We start from the raw sequence: 16,340 nt of genomic DNA, 5'->3' as shown, positions 1-16,340 counted from the left end.
ATGATCTGCTGCTACAGACTAAGATTTTTCTTCAGAATTCTCCTAGTTTTGAACAGGGATCAAAATTAAATAATCTTTAAACGATTCAGGGCGAGGCATATTTCATAAGTGGAAAAAGCTAATTTTACTGAAAGGAGATGAGCTTGCATGTTTAATGTCAATCAAAGATGTGCTGGAGGTGGTGTGTGACAGGACAGGGGTACATAAGAAGCCAGTCAGGGGTCAGTGCCCCTGTGGTGCCCCCGCCGATATGTCCCTTGAAAAATGATAACCTTGAAATAGTTTAAACTGTTAAAAACTGCAGCATAGACATATATTGTTCCTTTTTTAATAACTTTATTTGTTACTGGCTGGTTATTTATTACATAATAGCTGAAAAGCAAATAGCAAACAGACAGAGTTCAAATTAGCTTCAGAGGGTGGATTTCAAAACATTAGTTAGATGCCACTGGCCGTTGAGTATCACTCAAACTCGAGGGCATTCTAATCTGTGTGGCTAGTGATTGATAACAATAATGCACCTGAAGAATGTACTGTATGTGAATGAATTATTTCATAAAATTATTTCATGAAAAAATTTTAATTATGAAACATTGTGATTTTTCCCCCAATACCTATAGCTATCGATTTATTTATGTTTGTCAACAATTCTACTCTAGCACTTAGTCTTGAATGATCTTACCTGGCAATGTGTCAGGAGTTGGTTTGGGTTTGAAGAGTTGTACAAATTGCGTCATTTTCTGTTGTGCAGTCTTCTTTTTAGATTTTGGAGAAGCTTCTTCAGGACCCTTCAAAGATTTTGCCATTTGTTCAGCTTTTGCTGTGCAACTGGAATCTCTAACAGCTCTGGATGATTTGCTATCCTCTAAAAAAGGCCAAAAAATAAAAGTGCATTTATGTTGTAATGTGGTACACAATGGACTGGATAAAGCAGCATATCGCTGCTGTCGGAAGAAAACTTTGTATCTCTACTTTTGTCGTTTTTCAGTTTTTACATAATTTTGAAAATCCCTGTTGCCTTTACATTGTGTGTCAATTCATGAAGAATGGACCAAAAGAAACGGCCGAAATGACTTGAGGAAAAAAGTCTGTTTGACTTACATTAAGAGTAATGTAGGTTTTTTCTTCCAACAGCAGCGATAAGAAGCATTGAAATCCCAAACATTAACTTAAAAACTAAATATTAATCTTTTTTCAAAGTCAAAAAGGATATTAAGAAGGTTCCATAAAGAAGAAACAAAAAAGAACATGATGGATCGGTTAAGTTCTCATTCAACTGGATAGGCCAGGTGTATGACGTGTGCACATGTTTTATACAGGGATCTCAGGGATCATCCATCGCTTCATGATCATTGTCAATTTAAAATAAAACTAGGATGTAAAATTTAAAGTGCCTGCAACAGCATTTCACTTTGCAGTGTCAAACTTTGACATAAAATAGCTGAAGAGGACATGGAAGAGGGGTAAAATAGGGACTCAGTGAATGGTTTGGAGAAACGTTAGGAAAAAATCATCACTGAGAACAGAATTGCCTTCTCCAGACTTGCTGGCACGTGGACTTAACATGGGCCTCACTGAGAAAGACCACAAGGCCATAGGGCTTTGCAATTCTGTCATTCATCTGGGTCATAAGGACAACAATATGGACTTAAAGCATTTTTCCATAAAGGTGGCTAAGGATGCAGGCTTCAGCAGACTTTCTTTGTGGAATTACCATAAATTCATAGCGCTACACAGGTGGCGACACAAATAAAATGTAAGAAATGCATAATTTTCAGGTTTTAGTGTGGAGGTCAAACAGCTAAGTTTGCCCAGATGCAATCTCCTCTTTTTTGGTGAGGAGATTTTTTTCTACACTGCAAAAAAATGGTATCTTGTCAAAAAATATAAATAAATATAGTCAATAAATACAAAATTTCTCTTGTTGACATTGTTGTAAGCTTGATTTAAGAATATTTGCCATATTTATAGACATTCTTTACTTGTTTGAAGCAATTTTATTGGGTAAAATGATCTCACTATATTGGCAAATAATTGTGCTTGTTTTAAGAATTATGCTTGAAATGAGCCAAATTATCTGCCAGTATAGTGGGATAATTTTACTCAATAAAATTACTTAAAACAAGTCAAAGAATATCTAGAAATATGGTAAATAATCTTATAATACGTGCAAAACCATCTCAAAATGGGAAATATTATATATATTGATTAGATTTAAGATCGTTTCACCTGACAAGATACCAGCGTATCCTTGCAGTTTGGCCTGATGGTGTTAAGCACTTCTGTGAACATCACAGAACGTAGGTCCAAAGTCTGTGAGAGTGAAGTGCATGGGTCCAGATAAATCCAGAGATTTAGAATGGGCATAGAGGAAGAAGGGAAAACAGGGAAGTCCAAGCAGAACATGCCCCAGTACATCAAGAAGGGAAATTTGAAGGAATAAAGGACTATGTGAAAATCATCTAGTGACCAATTAAGCAGCCACTATAGTCATTATAAACTGTAAGAGCTGTGTGAAGGAGCTGTATGAAAACACCAAGAAGTTATCAGGAAAGTTCAGTCATGTCACTCACTAAAGGCTGAATACTCAATACAGGATACCCATTCAGTGTTTGACACACAGCTTAGCAGATATGGATGACACAGAGTTGAGTTTTTTGAGGTGTGCATATCGTAGCCTCTGCCAGCCTCTGTGATTCATTAATTCCTTGTGCACTATGATGCAGATATATTTACATACATTTTTGCAGACATATAAATCAGAATTAACTTCAAAATAAAGAATACACCACCTCCAACTGATACGTTAAACATCCTTCCACTCCAGTAAGAACTAACGGTCAACTGTGAAAGGCCAATAAAAAGGAACTGGCAAACAATCTACTAAAATCAGGTAGAGAAGTATGACCAGTCGATATTCCTCAGAAGGCACTAAAGACAAATCTTTAGTGAAGAAATCTAAAGGATCCTTTCTACAATGTTTAAAGACATTTTAGATTTAAGGGAAATGCAATGAAGGACATTTTATACAATATAAGCTGAAATCTGTGGAAACATCTGGAATGTAATACTATACAATGCCAAATATAATTATTGACAATCAATAATTAATTACAAAAATTTTGTCATTCTCATAAGACAACCTATTATTTTAAATCATTTGAAAATGTCAGCGTCCATTTCATGATGAAAAAGACCAATAGAAATTTTGAAAAGCAAATATTTTTGTTTGCATTAACAAATATTATGTATTTTTTTTGTTATTGTAGCAGCAAAGCCTTTCTTATCACAAGAGCAATGATGCAGTGCAGTAGTACTCATACAGGGAAATTAACAGATAGCATTTTGGTGGTCACAGGAATCAAACGGGGTTGCCTAATGTCACTAGGGATGCATCAATACCGATACTGATACTGGGTATTGGGCTGATATCATACTCATTTACTTATAATTGTACTCATAAAACTTCACCAAAACCAACATCCGATTCCGTGGGCTAGCAAAATGGAGGCAAAAAAATCAACATATACTACCAAAGTCTGTATATGCTGACTTTACTCTATTTAACTGAGTACAATTGTAAGGTGTAAAGAGGCTGTAGAGATACCGTACTGTCCTACCGTGTTCGTTACAGTGCACACTGTGGTTAGCTGAGCTGCTGTAGTTAGCCCAGTTTCTCAGTGTATTTGCTCAATACTCATAACGCACTTCTTTAAAATAAGCTAGATTTTAACGATTGTTATGGTACATTGCACTCATTTAAGCTAACAAATTTTTAATTTGTTATGGTATCGGATTCGGTATCCATGAGTATTGAAAAATGTCCTTGTATTTGACCTGAACAAAAATGCCATTGCTGCATCCCTAGATGTCACAATTTAATATAGCCATATGTAGAAATGCACATGTGTGAGGAGTGTAGCTAGCCCTCAGTAGGTGGCAATAAAGCAGCCTAAGTTAGCCTACCAACTGCCATTCATCCAATAAAAGAAGACTCAGCTGCCAGCTTCTCATGCTGCACAGCATTAGGTACTCCTAAGCTAAAGCTGTTGCGTTTCATGTAAGTGTGTGTCAGCTCTATTTGGCCGAGTGAGCACATTAAATTGGCATTAACAGGGATAAACAACCCCAATTCCAAAAAAAAGTTGGGACACTGTGTAAAATGTAAATAAATGTAAATAAAAAGAGAATATAATGATTTGCAAATCTCAAGGACTAATATTTCATTCACAATAAAACATAGAGCACATATCAGATGTTGACAGTGAGACATTTTACCATTCCATGAAAAATATTAAATCATTTAGAACTTGATGGCAGCAATGCATCTCAAAAAAGTTGATGATGAGAAAGATCAGAAAGAAGATGAGACAGGGCTGTGTCTACCATTGTGTAGCATCCCCTCAGTCTGTAAATGTCTGGGAAATGAGGAGACCAATTGCTGGAGTTTTGGGAGAGGAATGTTGTCCCATTCTTGTCTGATGTTTTTCTGGGTCTTTGCCGGATTTTTCGTTTTATGATGCACCAAGTGTTCTCTGTTGTAAAGTAGCACTACGTAGCCTTTTTTCCCACACAGCAGCCAGCTAATGGTCTTTTACTCTCACTTTCTTGCCCCAGATTTAGCTTATGAGATGATGAGATGCTTTTAAAAATGATGTGAGATTGACTATTTAAGATTGGCACAGATTTGTTTGGGGTTTTGAGTAATGTAGATAAAAAGTAATGGGAACTGTGGGATTATTTATGATCCCATTACAGTTTGAGAGAAAGAGTAATTTGTAATGGAATATTTGTTGAGTAACTACCCCACCACTGGTCAGTGATGAGTCAATTTCTTATTTTGGAGCATAACCATAGGTTTGTGTTCTTGGAGATGATCATGTGTGAAGCTAAAAACTTTGAAAGGCTAATTTTGGACCATATGTTTACAATTTTGGACCATATTTATATGTACACAGTAATACTCAACCTATAAGTGTGGGGTGTGGGGTTTGTTGGGTGTCATATACTGACAAGTGTGTCCCACTCACTTTTACAATGGCTGCTGGCTGGCGTTATTTGCCAAAAGTTGCAGAGGATGCAACCTGGCAGTTCGGCAAAACTAGGTTTGCCTAGTCTTGTAGTAGTAAAGGACTAAACTGTGAGGAAAACACTCTGGGACAAAAGAAATATCATGCAGTGAGAAATGTGAGTAGGACGACTGTAGATGGTCTGAGATTTGCAGATGCCATTTCTGTTTTTTCTGAGCACTACAAATCAAATACAAAAAAAATCTCTCTTTTTAGGTTCATCCATCAGCCTCTGATAAAAAATTAAAACATTTTTAGCATTTAATTTGCATCATGAACAGGAGGCATGATTAAGAGGATGATTTATGTATAATATACAAATTTTAAAAACAGTTTAAGACAAATTTTATGATACAATATGTATGGTCATTTTTGCATCACAATACTGGAAATTCTTGATATAGAATTTATGTTTTTTTTTTAGATTCATCCATCAGACTCTATTGAAAAATAATATAAAAAGTTTTTTGTATTTAATCAGCATCATGAACAGGAGGCATTATTAAGAGAATGATTATAACATATCTATTCTTTTGACAAGCAGCCGTTATTTTAAGTAAGCTTTACCTGAAAGAGTGTCAGGACCCTCAGAACGCTTAGATTTCTTAAGGAATTGGGTTTTCTTCTTGTGTTCACTGGACTTACCAACAGCTCCCTCTGAAAAAAAAACAAAATAAATAAAATATATATATGTGTACACATACGTATATTAGGGGTGCGGGAAAAAATCAAATGTCAAAAAACGATTTTCTAAATATTTAATTTATAACGTACTGTTGACGGAACGCAAAAGGCGGAACTTGGAAGTGAGGAAGTGCAGCGCCCGGACAGTTTGTGGCGGCACATAACAAAAACACAACTGGATGAGTGAGAAATCCGACCGGCTCCCTCTGCATTAAAAGCCAGGTTAGATCAGGAGTCACAACACAAATGATAACATTCAACAAAAATCAAACCACCTTGGAAGCTGCAACATTTAATGTCCAGTATGTCTCAGTATGTGCTAATGTCCTAGTATAGGCTAAACAATATAAACGAAAACGCAGATTTACTTCGCTCTGCTTTAAGCTTTAGCTATAGCCGCTTTCCTCCCATCTCCGACCGGACACTTTGCCTCAGAAGTAGATCAGTTAAATGTCTCTCAATGTTTGACTGTTTTACTAGGCTGAAGTCGCTTCTTATTCTCCAGCTTCTTGTTCGAATTTACCCGTTCCACCTTAAATTTTAACTGAGGCGCCGAATGTAAATGCGGCACCATTTAAGGTGGAACGGGAGAATTCGAAAGAGAAGCTGACTTCAGCTTTGCCACTTTTTAGTGTGTGACAGTCTCTCGTTGCAGATTTAACGTACCAGGAAACCAACTGCGCTGCTTATAAATGCGAATAACGCATCGCTGCTATGTGACCTGCAGTCTGCACGCCGGTTCTCAGTCGTTGCGAAACAGGGCTTTCGCGCTATGTTGCACACGTCCCGTCTCAAAGATAATTTACTGACACAGCGATCCCCCCGTCTCTACAACGGACCAAAACCGAAGTTATAAAATCACTAAAGAAAACGGGTAGAATAGCTGTAACATGTGCTGTGTGGTCATCCACTGACACTGGATCTTATTTCACCGTAACTGCACTTTTTATTGCAGATGAGTAGCAGCAGCTTCTCGTGCTCCAAACAAGAGCACTGAATGAGAGCCTTCTAGTTCACTTGCCACATCACTTCCTTTTGTTTTATTAAAAAAGATATTGGAAGTAAATTCATTATGGATCATTACAAATACTTTGGTTTAAAAGTACCAATCACTTTAAATAACAATAACACTGAGTCACTTAGTCACTTTAAAATGTATATTGTCTCTATATTCTGTGTATATTTTGTGTATATTTAATATATTTCAGTTGGTTTTTCTTATGTTTTTATTTTTACTTATTTACTTTCTGTAGAGTGATTAGCTGAGCCTCACCACAAGCATATAAATATATAATATATAATATATATATATAAATAAAATAAGCAAGGCCTTCCCCGAAAATGACGTTGTCTGGAAGGCAGCATATGTTGCGAAAACATGTATATATTGTTCAGCATTAATGGTGCCTTCACAGATGTGCACTAATGCACCCCTATACCATCATGAATATTGGCTTTTGAACTGTGTGATGATAACAAGCTGAGTGGTCTTTAGCCCGGACGACACAGTGTCCATGATTTCCACAAACAATTTCACATGTTGATTTGTTGAACCACAGGACACTTTTCCAAAAAGAATTTCAAATTTTGATTCATCTGACCACAGAACAATTTTCCATTTTGCCTCAGTCCATTTTAAATGAGGTGGCAGCATTTCTGGAACCTGTTTATGTACAGTTTCTTCTCTGCATTTTACAGTTTTAGCTTGCATTTGTGGATGCAGCAACGAGCTGTTTTCACAGACAATGTTTTTCAGAAGTCTTTCTGAGCCCACGCAGTGATTTCCACTACAGAATCATGTCTGTTTTTAATGCTGTGCTGCCTGAAGGCCCAAAGATCACAGTTAGCAAATAGTGGTTTTTGGTCTTGTCCCTTGCATACAGAGATTTCTCCAGATTCTCAGAATCTTTTAATGATATTATGCACCATAGATGATGAAAAGCAAATATTATTTACCATTTTATGTTGAGAAATGTTATTTTTGATTGTGCAGTCTTTCACAGAGTGATGAACCAGGCGTTTTTTTTAGCATTACACAACTTTACCAGCCTTTTGTTGCCCCCGTCCCAACTTTTTTGGAACATGTTGTTGGCATCAAATTCAAAATGGGTATATATTTTTCAAAAAACAATAAAATTTCTCAGTTCCTACATCTGATATGTTGTCTTTTTACTATTTTCAATTAACTATAGCATTTAAATGATCTGCACATCATTGCATTTTGCTTTTATTTACATTTTGCACAGCGTCCCAACTTCTTTGGAAATGTGGTTGTATTTATTGACTGAAAAAAACACTCTCATTTTAGAGTTTTTGAGCCAGATTCCACATTTGATTATAAAGTTGAATAATTTTACAGAAATAATGTTACTGAGTATAACTGTCAGTTTTACCAGTAAACGGCTAATATGTATCAACAGACTCACACCCACGGATATGACTGTATAGCCAAAAATGAACTAAATTTAAAAATATGCACTAAATAACTTTGAATGCTGAAATGTTTGTCATGGGAAGCTGATAAAAATGACCAACCAGGACAAAACAGTTCACTACAGCTTTGATTCCTTTAATCATTTCTGTAATCTGAAAATCTTTTAGTAAGGATTTCCTGGAAAACTCTATGGAGTGGAGTCATCACCACGCTTGGGAAAGTGCGTTTGAGCGTTCCTGAAGGATTTCACTGTTAGTTTAGCCATGATTGTGCTACTGGATCATCAGTTCTGGCCAGAAAGAAATAAAGAAAGAAAGAAAGAAAGAAAGAAAGAAAGAAAGAAAGAAAGACTTTTCTTACTTGGTGTTTACTTTTCTGTCCTTTGGCGGAGCAAGAGGGACAATGAAGAATTAATTTATACAATTTTATTGTGTAAATGAATTTCTTGGCTTTTCATGGCTTTGTTGTGTGACCACAGTGACCCAGCTCTGCTCTGCTCCCTCGCTCTCTCTCTCTCTCGCTCTCTCTCTCTCTCTCTCTCTCTCTCTCTCTCTCTCTCTCTCACTGGAGACCAAAATGTGCAAAATGTTTTACCACTTATAGGTCATCAATATTAAAGTTGTTGGTCTTGTACTGTTAAAAGCTACATATAAGAAAATAAATAACATTATTTGTAACAGGACACAATATAAAGAGTAATACGTTATTAAATGATTATAGAATAAAATTTAATTTCAGGCTTTTACTCGAAAGCACTAATTAGTCAGTTCACCCTCAGATGGCTCAGTTTACCTGTTGTGTGGGATTACTTACCCCTTTCCACTGATGGACAGGGTAGAGGATGACTGATTCAGTGTGTAATTGTATACTTACGAAGTGCACTTATATGGTAGATGTACCTGAAAACCTTTATATATAATCACATATTTATAATTCTTAAAAGTTTATAAAAATCATTTGTCTCTACTCTCGGTTATCATTCAGCCAACATCTATTAAATTATACAAGCAAATGTTTAAATTGCAAACGCTGTTAAAGCATTTTAGTTAATACAATGCATTAATGTGAAAGAGAAAGTACTTACTGGCCTTGAGCGGCATCTCAGCATTCTCCTGGGGCGGCGCATGTGGTGTCTGGTTTGCGTCAAGTAAATTAGACGAGGCTGCAGTAATCTGTGGAGGAGGGGAGACATCATAGTCTGGTGCATCTGTAAAGAAAAAAGATGAGTTCTGTGTTTGTCAGATAGTTCTTATAGAAAAATCTAATTATGTTCAGTATGTAGGTGAGTGTGTATTTCTCTTGATTTATCTCAGTACTCTTTCTTTCATTTGATAGAAGGCTGGTATTATGTATATAGCTCAGTTTCTTAGATCCCTGTTTGTTTTTAACGGCTTGCGGCTGTGTGTGCATGGTACAGCCCCCATCCTAAGGGAAGAGTTTTTAATTGTCAGACACTGTGGGCCATGTGTGGACAGCTGACACTATTCCATGGCATGCATTTGAGGAGGTAGATGGACTTGAAGTGTTCCAATACCACTTTTGAGGAAGTTGAGGAAAACTCTGCCCCTTGTAAAAATCTGGGGAAGTAGTCTATTAGGATTAAAAGTTGCTGATGTTGAACCTTTTCCAACTTTATACCGGGCCAATCAGATACTTAGGCATGGCAACCACACTGACAGTTTTGCCTATCTATGTGTTCCTCATGTAGCTTACCCAGGATATCAACTCTAAGTGGTGTTGGTATTACTAATCTTTGCACTTTTAGAAGCAATCCACTTGGAATCCACTTGGCAGATACAGCTGAAAGGAAAGGTTCAATAGAGAACTTGTTCAGCCATCCTTGTACTGTATTTAATAGCAGCATGATTTCTTCTTTGTACGTATATTTCTATATTTTATTCAGTCTCTTCTGACTCCATTACAGCATCTATAGGGTTATTGCTAGTTTTGTCATCTAGCTTTGGTCCCCTGTGCCTCCTACAGGAGATCTAGCACATCTGCTAAAGCTATGCTCTTGGCAGCAACATGTGATTTTGTTTATGGGTATTGCATCAGTCCCATTCGCAGATGCTCATTTAGGTTTTCTTCACCAGAAGAAAACAGCCTTCAGAAGTTCATTTCTTAGAAACTGAAAGCTTGGTTGTACCAGTATCCTGTACTGCAGAGTGAACTCAGCCTGCCTTTCACAGTACAAATGGAAGCCTCAGTGTTTGGATTTGGGGCGGTGCTGCTGCATAATGAATGTGATGAGTGACAGCCTGTGCAGCATCTCAGCAGCTGTGTTCTCTGGAAACTAGGTAGTACACAGTCGAGAAGGAGACCTTGACTTTCAAATGGGCAGAGGACATTTCAAATTCTAATTCAATCCCTTTAATTCTCAAGCTTACTAAATTATTTATTTGGTAATTATTTGGAAAGCAGTTCAGACTGACAATTACTCCTAGGTCATATAAGTAAGGAATGAAAGCCTGGATCCACTGGCAGCTCCTGGCAATTTAAGGGTCATTAAATACAGACTTTGTTTTAGACACTTCATCCCCTTGGAATTATAAGGTTTGAGATATTGAGCTTCAAAGATTTTGCATTTCAAATAGCAAAACTGGTATATGGAATACATACATGAAAATGGCAGACACCCTAAATGTGTTCTAAATGTACATGCTCATTTGCAAATGAGGCTTTTTGCAACAGGTCAAATGCAAATAGAACCTTCTAATTCTAAGAACTCCCTTTCTGCTTGGAATTATAACGCTTTCTATGACATTTTATGACATTTATTTGTATTTTTTTATATCATTAATTTCTTTAAATCATCTTTTTTCTTATTCAAAAAAACATTGCGGGTTAAGTATAAAGTTCAGTGCTAAATATTTTGTCCAGTGCAGACGTTCAGTGATGGGTAGGAAGTGTCCTTTAGGTTAGACAGCAACCAGCTACTGTAATAAACTGTCCCAGTAAGTAAGTGTAGCAGGTCAGTATAAAGGCAGTATGAGGTTTTGTTTTATTTCAGGAATTTTGACTCTAATGCACCAAATTATAATTTTGGGAGAAAGAATAAGTAAAAAAAGATGAACGGAGGAATTCATTTAATGTTAATGTTGTAATTAAGAACCCGTCAATTCAAATGTTTACTATTTAATTACCTTTAAGACAGTATTTACAACATTTAAGACAATAAGACTTTTTAAAGAACCACAAGAAGACAGGCAGAATTTCAGCAACATATTTTCATGTATAATTAGCTTTTATAAACTTTTCCCACAGTCACTGAGCAGTACAGTGACATGACAAAGAAGCAGAACATGATTGGTTCTCTTGTGTGCATTTGAACTGCTGATTAGAGTTTGTTAGAGTGCAAAGTTAGAGTTTGACTTTAGAGATAGAACCTTTTTGTTTTCTTGATAAAGAGTCCAAAATGCATACAACTTAAAAAAAAACAGCTAACATAATATTAAGAAGTTGTCACAGAATAAGAATATGTGAATAACTCAGTTTTGACAAAAATGTCAGATAGAAACTTAATTATAAGCGGACAACTTCTCATCAAGCACAGCAATAGATATAGCGGATGAAAGACCTTAATACCAGAATCACATCTCACTGCAGCTGTAAGTTTCAAATGAAATACCAGGCAGTGCCATAAATTGTGATAGTAGATGTCTTATTTTTAAGGTAAAGTTGGGGTGTGTGATGACAGCCTAACCTACATTATCACAAGCACACAGTTTTAAAAATACAACCCCGTTTCCAAAAAAGTTGGGACGCTGTGCAAAATGTACACAAAAACAGAATGCAATGATGCGCAAATCATTTAAGCCCTATATTTAACTGAAAACAGTACAAAGACAGCATGTCAAGTGTTGAGACTGAGAATTTTTTATCTATTTATTTTTTTTTAATATACGTCCATTGAATTTGATACCTTAAATTTATGAATTTAAAGCTTTTTTACTGGGTTTTACTTACCAGGCTCGGCTGATGCCTCATTGTTGTCCTGGGAAGGTGAGCTTGTCGTTTGTTTTCCTTTTGGTAAATTGGACGAGGCCATGGAAATCTCTGGAGAGGGAGAGATGCCGGGGGGCTGCGCACCTGTAAAAAGAAAACATCATCATTCAAGCTTAAAAAACTTCTGTGTTTATCCAAACAGGTTGTTGTAGTAAAAATTATGTTTTCTACAGTGCTGTGAAAAAGTATTTGCCCCTCACCTGATTTCTTCTATTTGTGCTAATTTGTCACAATTAAATGTTTGAGATCATCCAACTACTTTTAATATGATAAAGGTAACACAAGTAAACACAAAATGCAGATTTTAAATTATCATTCCATTTATTGAAGATAAAGATTTTTTCAAAACCCACATCACTAATGTGAGAAGTAAGTGCCCCCTAATCCTAATAAATGGTTGTGTTATTCGTGGCAGAAACTGCGATCACACATTTGTGATAACTTGCGATGAGGCTTACATCGTTGAAGAATCTTGGCCCACTCTTCTTTGAAAAATTGTTCTGATTTGGCTACATTGGAGGGTTTTTGAGCATGAACTGCCTGTTTAATTTGCCACAGCATCTCAATGGGATTCAAGTGAGTACTTTGACTTGGCCACTCCAAAACATTAAAAATAGAAAAAATGTTTTTATAATAAATCACTTAGTTTTGATTTGATGTGTGGCAATAGTCTAATGCACACTTTCGAGTGCTTTGATTTCATCTGCAACAAAAAAGGCAAGCGCCACGAGATTAGCCATTACTGTACGCTCACGCTAAGGAAAGTTGAATGTGTCTGACTTCGCAGAAGTGTTTTTATACCCCACCCCTGCAGTCATCAGCAGTTCATATTGACCATCAAGTCAGCCAAAGGTAGTCTAAGTTGAAAACAAATGCAGCCTGTGTCTGTGGGCTTGTTCGAGAATGGCTGTCGGTGAGAGTAGCCAGTTGCAGTTGGGGGAGAAGTTGAGAAGGGAGCCGTCTAGCCGGACACTTTTACAACCCCATTTCCAAAAAAGTTGGGACGCTGTGCAGAATGTAAATAAAATAGGATGCAATGATATGCAAATCATAAACCATATTTTAAAGGAAAATAGTACAAAGACAACAAATCAAATGTTAAAACTGAGAAATTGTTATTATTTTTTGAAAAATAAATGCCCATTTTGAATTTGATGCCAACAACACGTTCCAAAAAAGTTGGGACGGGGGCATGTTTAACACTGTTTTTCATCACCTCTTCTTTTAACAACACTCTGTGCACGGTTGGGAACTGAGGAGACCGACTGCTGTAGTTTAGAAAGTGAAATGTTTCCCATTCTGGTTTCATATAGGATTTCAGCTGCTCAACAGTTCAGCATCTCCTTTTCATATTTTTCATTTCATAATGCGCCACATGTTTCAGTGGGTGGCAGGTCTGGACTGCAGGCAGGCCAGTTTAGCACCCAGACTCTCTTTTAATACAGAGCAATGCTGTTGTAATACCTGCAGAATGTGGTTTGGAATTGTCTTGCTGAAATAAGCAAGGCCTTCCTTGAAAAAGACGTCGTCTAGATGGCAGCATATGTTGCCAAAACATGTATATATCATTCAGCATTAATGGTACCTTCACAGATGTGCACGTTACCCATGCCATGTGCACTAATGCACCCCTATACCATCATGAATACTGGCTTTTGAACTGTGTGCTGATAAAAGCTGAGTGGTCTTTAGCCCGGAGGACACAGTGTCCATGATTTTCAAAAAGAATTTCAAATGTTGATTTGTCGACCACAGGACACTTTTCCACTTTCCGTCAGTTCATTTTAAATAAGCTCGGGCCCAGAGAAGGTGGCAGCATTTCCAGGTCCTGTTTATATGTAGTTTCTTCTTTGCATTTTAGAGTTTTAACTTCCATTTGTGGATGCAGCGATGAATTGTGTTTACAGACAGTGGTTTTTTAGAAGTGTTTATGAGCCCATGCAGTGATTTCCACGACAGAATCATGTCTGTTTTTAAAGCAGTGCTGCCTGAGGCCCCAAAGATCATGGCCAGCAAATTTTGGCCTTGTCACTTGCATACAGAGATTTCTCCAGATTCAGATCATGCAGTCTTTCACAGAGTGATGAACCCCTCCTCATATTTACTTCTGAAAGACTCAGCCTCTCTGAGATGCTCTTTTATATCTTATCATGTTACTGACCTGTTGCCAATCAACCACCAGGTGTTTTTTTTTTTTGCATTACACAACTTTACCAGCCTTTTGTTGCCCCCGTCCCAACTTTTTTGGAATGTGTTTGGTTGGTATCTAATTCACAATGGGCAAATATTTTTCAAAAAAACAATAAAATTTTTTTAGTTTCGACATTTGATATGTTGTCTTTGCACTATTTTCAATTAAATATAGGGTTTAAATGATTTGCACATCATTGCATTTTCTTTTTATTTACATTTTACACAGCATCCCAACTTTTTTGGAAATGGGGTTGCACTTTCGTTGATTATTTACTATTTGTGTCTACATGGTTGTTGGAGGAGCTTGCCAATGAGGATTAAGCTCTGTCATCATCAAGCTGTCTCTGAGCTTGTGCAGTCAGGTGGTGAGCGACTGCGCCACCTGACTCTGAAAACTGCAGCAGTCCACCCTCACTGATGGCCAAGGCGAGATGCAGTTCATCTCAAACAAGCCCAGAGTCTCTTGTGTTGGAGTGTGCTTATGTTGGCACCGCACCCCTGGCAAGAGCGCAGTATACGGTTCCAATTCAGTTTGTTTTTGTCAAATTGAGCGAATGTCTCCTCACAGTCTACTAGCTGTCCTTTCTGTGTGCACGCTGGAAAAATATCTGGTGTTCATACACAGCCCTGGCTCTGCAAATGGGAAGCAAACAAAGTGGTCCGACATGAGCAACACAACACTATTCCAGCCAATCAGCAACAGGGGAGTTTGTGTTTGTGGACAGTGGGAAGTGGGGGGCTACATGCTGAACTCTATGTATCATCAAGAAGGACATATGGCTGAGAAACAGCCAAAAAAGGAAAAGATCTGCAGAGCAAAGATTGAGAAAAAAGCTCAAGGGCATCTCAACAGTGGAGAGACCTCAGAGAGTTGACAAGGCCAAAGTTTGCTTTCTATTTACATTTTTCTAATTCCACCTCAAACTGTGCAGCAGTTCCATTCCTTGTTCCCTTTCACATACTTCACTGGTCCAAGCTTTTAATGCTACACATTATGGCATTAGCATAGCTTAGATTAAATATGGGGTTGAAACACCACCACTGTCCATCTTTATGTAATTTCTATTTGAAAATTGCTAAATTGGTAAACAAAGCAAACAGTAACACTAACACTGCCTGTTTTGTTAACCAGCCCCGAATTCATACTGTCATGCTGACTAATCTCCAGAACAGACTAATCTCCACCCAGCCTAGACTGTTCTCATCTAATCTATTGTTTTTTGTTCAGATATCTCCTACCACATGCTAAGTCATTCTAAAAGAGAGATTAGTCTTTCATTTCATTATAAGGGGTATAAAACACTAAACACATGAAAATCCATGTGAAAAATACGTTCATTCAGATTTAGCTTCTATTATTCAACTTGAGAAACACCCTAAACATTCACAGTGCATCTGCATTCTCTTATTCTGATTAGCTATTTTCATCTTGTGCCAGGTTTACATTTAAATTTTTTTAAGGCTGTTCTTACCTTTTCTGTCCATTCACAGCAGAGTTGGAAACCAGCAGGCTGGGTGGGTGTGTGTATGTGTGGATGCTGAGCAGTGAGAGGAGGTGAATAACTGCAACCATAGCATCAGCAGTGACATCACCATATGGTCTGAGAGAAAAGAGCTGAATAATGCTCACCATATACTTTCAGTTTCTACACTGAGCTAGACTGCTGAAGACATCACTGCTTATATAACATGACTAGCAAACACAGCTTTGAACAGTTACACACACATAAAATCATAATATGTTTTCATAAAAAACACAAAGAAGTTAATTAATTCCAGAAAATATGTGTTTCAGTAGTGATAATTCTTAATGTTACTCACTGACTTTCAGACAATGGGACCTATCTGCTCACCACGTAGCCAAGGAGGAACAGAGATGCAGTCTCACTTCTTGCTCTAAAATACAGGGGTATGGCTAAAATATGGCTGTAACTAAGGACTAAAACTCCGTGTTT

General features: G+C 37.2%; 1 protein-coding gene across 2 annotated transcripts in view; it reads right to left on the bottom strand.

Annotated features, from left to right (window-relative positions):
- LOC118815498 (tumor necrosis factor alpha-induced protein 2-like) overlaps nucleotides 1-15,957 on the bottom strand; it is a 32,189-nt gene extending 16,232 nt beyond the window's left edge. The window contains exons 1-5 of one of the 2 annotated variants that reach the window (XM_036581651.1): nucleotides 15,858-15,957; nucleotides 12,154-12,276; nucleotides 9,272-9,394; nucleotides 5,637-5,726; nucleotides 683-865 (exon numbers count right to left, since the gene is read on the bottom strand). In XM_036581651.1, the coding sequence (XP_036437544.1) occupies nucleotides 683-865; nucleotides 5,637-5,726; nucleotides 9,272-9,394; nucleotides 12,154-12,276; nucleotides 15,858-15,870 (532 nt within the window). In that variant the 5' untranslated portion in view covers nucleotides 15,871-15,957. The remainder of the gene's footprint in view (nucleotides 1-682; nucleotides 866-5,636; nucleotides 5,727-9,271; nucleotides 9,395-12,153; nucleotides 12,277-15,857) is intronic. The other variant, XM_036581652.1, reaches the window with a different exon arrangement.
- Nucleotides 15,958-16,340: the final 383 nt, after the last annotated feature.

The sequence above is a fragment of the Colossoma macropomum genome, unplaced genomic scaffold, assembly GCF_904425465.1.
Source record: "Colossoma macropomum unplaced genomic scaffold, Colossoma_macropomum, whole genome shotgun sequence".
NCBI lineage: Eukaryota > Metazoa > Chordata > Actinopteri > Characiformes > Serrasalmidae > Colossoma > Colossoma macropomum.
Note: the sequence above shows the minus strand (reverse complement) of the source record. Positions and strands in the feature narration are given on the sequence as shown.